The 4910-nt window shown below is 61.2% G+C and overlaps 1 protein-coding gene across 1 annotated transcript in view; it reads left to right on the top strand.

Annotated features, from left to right (window-relative positions):
- Positions 1-4168, top strand: part of LOC106885833 (basic proline-rich protein-like) — a 10024-nt gene extending 5856 nt beyond the window's left edge. Inside the window, exons 3-5 of the mRNA XM_014938337.1 lie at positions 49-795; positions 3562-3677; positions 4025-4168. Of these exons, the coding sequence (XP_014793823.1) occupies positions 49-795; positions 3562-3677; positions 4025-4168 (1007 nt within the window). The remainder of the gene's footprint in view (positions 1-48; positions 796-3561; positions 3678-4024) is intronic.
- Positions 4169-4910: the final 742 nt, after the last annotated feature.

The raw sequence follows: 4910 nt of genomic DNA, 5'->3' as shown, positions 1-4910 counted from the left end.
CCCTCTCCTTTTAAGTTTAACGTTCCCAGAGCCGGGAGCCCCCGCCAGCCCAGCCCCGCTGCGCGGAGGAGCCCGGTGCCGGGGCTGCGGGAGCGCACCCACCGCGCCAACCGGGCGGCAGCCTCGTCCGCGGGCTGGGGAGCCGACCGCTCGCCCGGGCTGAGCGAAAAGCCGCACCGGGAATTTTGGGGGTGCCGACGGTGAAGGTGCGCCCGGGCCCGGCCCTGCCCGGGGAGGGAGCGCGTCCCCGGCTCCGGCCGCAGCCCGGCGAGGTGCCCGCCAGCCCTGCGGGGCCCTGCGAGCGCTGCCTGCCGCCTCCTGCCAACCGCACACCAGATACCTCCTCAGATACGTGTTTGTTCTTCCCGAAAACCTCTCGCGAAGAGCCGAGGGCGACCCGGGCTGAGGAGCTCCGGCCTCCTTCCGCGGAGCCCCGGCAGCTGCCTCCCGACGCCGCCTCCCCCCGGCCCCCCGAAACCGCAACCCAGGCGCCGCCGCCGCCCCCTCCCCGACGGCACCGGCCCGGTACGGAGGCACCCACCGACAACCGGCTCCTGGGAAACGGGAGTCTCCAGCAGCGGCCGGGGCAGGACCGGCGCTGGGGCTCGGAGGGGCCGGGCGGGCAAGCCCGAGTCCCACGGACGGGAGAGGACCGACGGCCGTCCAGCCTCGGGGGGGGTGGCCCGACCCCTGCCACCCCCTGGCCAGGACCCCGACAGGGAGCTGGGACCCCGATATGGGGACAGGGCAGCTGCGGGGGCAAGGGGCCGGCGGGGTGGGGACGCTCGGCCACCGGTATCCCTTAACCTCTCCGAGGGAAGTGCCAGTTTTCTGCCCTCGATGAGTTACCATGGGGATGGCTGCAAAGGACGGAGGATCTGCGTCTCCGGGGATGTCGGGGCACCATCCCGGCTGCGCTGGAGGAGCCTTCTCTTTCCTCCCTGGGTTTCACCCAGGAAGGTGAGGGGGAAAGGGGAGAGGTAGGGCTGCACAACCTGCGCTCAGAAACACCCCTGCGTCCCTGGGGAATTGCTGCCTCGAAGTTGTGACACACGCCAGGCCTGCAGATGTAGGATTGCTCCTCTGAGGAGACATACACACAGCCCAGAGTCAGCTCACAGGTGACTCCGCTATAAAGTCACCAGAGAAATAAAATCACTGTGAAAATATGCAAGTTCCCAGAAGCGCACGAGCCCAGCCATGATCGTTCAGGCGGTGCCGGGGGACCGGGGAGGAGAGACAAGGGATGCCCAGGGCTGCTTCACTCCCATCTCTGTCTGTCTCTGCCACAGGCAGGGCTGGCCTCAGGTCCCTGGGGGGGCACATGAGGTGGAACGGAAAAGCGACTCGAAACGAAACGTGGAGCCACAAGCTTTCCCAGTGCCTGAAGAAATGCAGGCAGAATGGTTCCCTTCCCCTGAGACAAACAGGGCAGCTAGGCCTCGGCACTGGAAATAAATTGGGGCCTCAGCTGAATGACAAATCTTCCCTCCTGCGCTTGACTGGTACCAGGGTTGTGGTGGGCACCTCTCCTCGGGAGGTCCCGTGCCGGGTGCCAGCAGCATCGCTGCCACGCTGCGGACCAGCACACGGAGAAGTGGCATTTCTCCCACTGGTAACCCTCCCAAACAGGCACAGGGATCCTTCTGGGGCGACTCAGCCCCACAACCAGCCCCTCGCCAGGACTGAGGCACACCAGCAAACCCTGTCCTATCTGCTTTCCAGCTCAACTCCCAGATGAGCCCACAGTCCCCACCCCTTCCTATTCCTGTCCACCCTTGGGCCGCACCTCACTGGAGCTTGCAGCGGTGCCTGGGAATCCCAGCCCAAATCACCCCCACGCTACGAAGCTGTAAAGCCCTTTTTTCCAGACACTGGCTTTGGCTGTGGTTCACCTCAAAAAGGAGCAAACACTCCTGCTTCTCCAGGAGCCTCAGGCAGCCACAGCAGGGCTCGGCGTCCCTTTCCTGCCTGTTTTCTCACAACTCAGAGACACCGTAAGCACCTCAGCTATTTCTTCAGCCCCTGATGGTGCTCGAACTTCCCCTGTACTTCTTTCTGAGCAAACACAGAAACTAGTTAGAAATATTAATTTGTGTATTCACCAATGGGTCACAGAATATTTTTTTTGTAACTAATCAGAAAACAGACCACTGAATGTATAAAGGGTGGTTGGTTAAATGGCTATTGTATAGCCCCAAACCAATTCTGACTTTCTATCTCAAAATTATTTTTATCAACCACAGCTTTCTGTTTTTCCTCCTTACTTGACCGCATAGGAGCACCAAAGTTTAAAAACCAGAAAGCTTTCACTTAGCTTCTAGCACCTGAAAGAGGATGTTATTGGCTATACAGGGCAGGAAAGAGAAAGTAACAAAATATGGAAATCCCTCCAGGACTGAAATCTGCTTCTGCTCCTGTACGTCCTTGAACCTTTCCATCCCTGTGTGCCACCAGCAGCGTCCCACGCTGGGGCTGGAGCCCACCCCACTGCACGGCCCTTGGTCGTGCCCCAGCTCCGGCGTGAGAACGTGCAGGAGCCGAGACCGGACGAACAACACACGGTGGCTGGTGGCGAGCACCGAGCCTCTGCGGGGTGACTGAGGGACTCACAGAGCTATTCCCTGGGGATTTGGTCCCACAGCCTCAGCCCGGGGGCTGCCCAGCGTGGGGTGCAGTGGAGTTGGGCAGTGCTGGGCTCCCTCTCCTCCGGGAGATCTGGGCTCAGCAGAGCGGGGTGTCTCTGGTGGCCACACAGTCTCCGTGTTGTCCAGTTGATGAGGATGTCACTCAGAACTCCCTACTGAGACCCTGGGTGACCGCCGTCTGGGTCACACGTGGACAAGCCTTGGCAGGAGCCGACTGTCCAGCATATTCCTGTCAGGAGGATGATCCACATCAAGAGATGGTCTTTTCCCTCCCTGCGGGGCTGTGGAGGCCTCCGCCACTCCAGTGAGTGACAGTCCCTAAAGTTTGCAGAGGGTTGCTAAACCCTGGCGGGGAGGGGGTGGGGAGAGCAGTGAAAGGACAGACAGACAGAGGGGGAGGGAGGCAGAAAAAAAGATGCAGAGGATTTCAGCTCCGGCTCTGCTACAGCGACTTGATGTGGGGTGTGTGAAGGAGCCTGAAACTTAAAAAGATTTATTTTCTCTAGTCATAAATCTCATCCCGTTGTTCCTCTGACCAACCAAGCATGATAAAGTCCTTTTCCATAAAGTATTCAGTATTAAAGCCACAAAGCTCACCCAATCAGTAGCCATCTGCTTCTCCCATAACTGCTGCTCCAGAAGCAGGGAAAAGCAGCCAGAAGAGAAAGGGCACCACTGTTACGGCTCCAGGACAAATGAGGAGGCACTGAATAGCAGTCGAAACCTTTAGTTTGCCTTGTATATCTGTATCTATAGAGACAGAGAAAGAAAGGAAGCATTATATTGATACAACAATTGTAAAACAAAAAAAGGAAGAGGCATCTAAAGGGCAATACAGCAGGCATCAGAGGGCCCCACGTAAAAGGGATGCTAACAGATTTATAGAAACCTTTAATTGGTTTTCAATTGAAAGATAAAGAGGCCGAGGAAAGAAACGGGAAGAACGGCAAAGTGATCTGCGTTACATCCGTGCGCCGGCGCCCGCTCTCACGCAACCGGAGCATTTCGTACTTTGACACAACATCCCCGGTACCGACCCCCCCGAAAGCATCCCGCCCAGCGCCGCCGCGCTGAACTTGACTTTCAGCCGGCTGCGAGGGACCCCCCCGGCCGCCCGGAGCTGAAGGCGTCCGCAGGACACGTCCCTGAAGCCCCCCGGTGCAGGCAGCAGCCCCGGGACACCGGCTCCAGCCGGCGGCGAGGCCCGGGGGGGCAGGGCCGCCCCAGCGGGTGTTTTGAGGACACCCCTCCTCCTCCTCCGGGGCGGGAACTCACCTCTTGCCCCCCACGCTCCCTTCGCTACAGGCATAAACCCAACGGTACAGGTGATAGTTATGGGGGGGTGGGGTGGAAGCGGGTCCCGACTGAACCCGCAGGAGCGGGAGGGAGGCGGCAGGCGGGTGGGCGGCTTGGTCGGGGGGTGCACAACCCCCGGCAGCGCCAGCATCCCCCGCCCCCGGTACAGCACGGCTCCCCCCTCGCCGCCTGTGCCGCCCCCGCACGCACCGCCGGGTAATTAGAGGGTTAATGAGCGAGCAAACTGTTTGGCCGAAAATCCCCACCGCATCACGCCGGTCGCCTCGCCCTCCCCGCGGGGACATCTCCCCCGGGACCGGGGGAACCTGCACCGCCGGTGCGGCGGCGGGGGGATTCGCCACCCCCCGCTCCAACGCCGCTTTTCGGGATGATCCCCGGGACGCGGCGGCGGGGGGTCCGGTCCCGTCCTCCGCCCCCTCCCGGGACCGCTCCCCGGGCGCCGCCGGGCGGGGGGATGAGGGGGGAAGCCCCGAGGAGTTTGGAGGAGTTTGGGGGCGCCCCGGGGTGCCGGGTGCCCCCCAGCCCCCCCTTAGGGGTGGCCGCTCCGCAGGGTAAATGCTGCCTTCCCTCCGATGGAGGGCAGGAGAGGAAAGACGAAGCCGGGGATGTTGCCGGCGGCCAGATCCAGGTCCCAGGCACCTTCCTGCAGTAGACCCGGCTCCCGGGGGGGGCTCGGCCCCCCCATCCCCGCCGGCAGCAGCGCCTGGTCCGGTCCCGGTGACGGCGGGGAGCCGGGGGGCTGGAGGGACCAGCTGGAACCGGCACTGAAAACACAGAAAAAAAAAAAAAAAAAAAAAAAAAAAAAAAAAAAGCAACAAAAAAACCAACCCTTTTTTTTTTGGTCCCCCGGCACGTGAGGGAGACCAGCACAAACATGATTTATACACTGATTAAAAACGCGGGTGAGGACTGGGAGACACCAGTGCATCACCCTCCCTCACGCGG

Source organism: Calidris pugnax, unplaced genomic scaffold (assembly GCF_001431845.1).
Source record: "Calidris pugnax isolate Ruff unplaced genomic scaffold, ASM143184v1 scaffold72, whole genome shotgun sequence".
In the NCBI taxonomy this organism is placed as follows: domain Eukaryota; kingdom Metazoa; phylum Chordata; class Aves; order Charadriiformes; family Scolopacidae; genus Calidris; species Calidris pugnax.
Note: the sequence above shows the minus strand (reverse complement) of the source record. Positions and strands in the feature narration are given on the sequence as shown.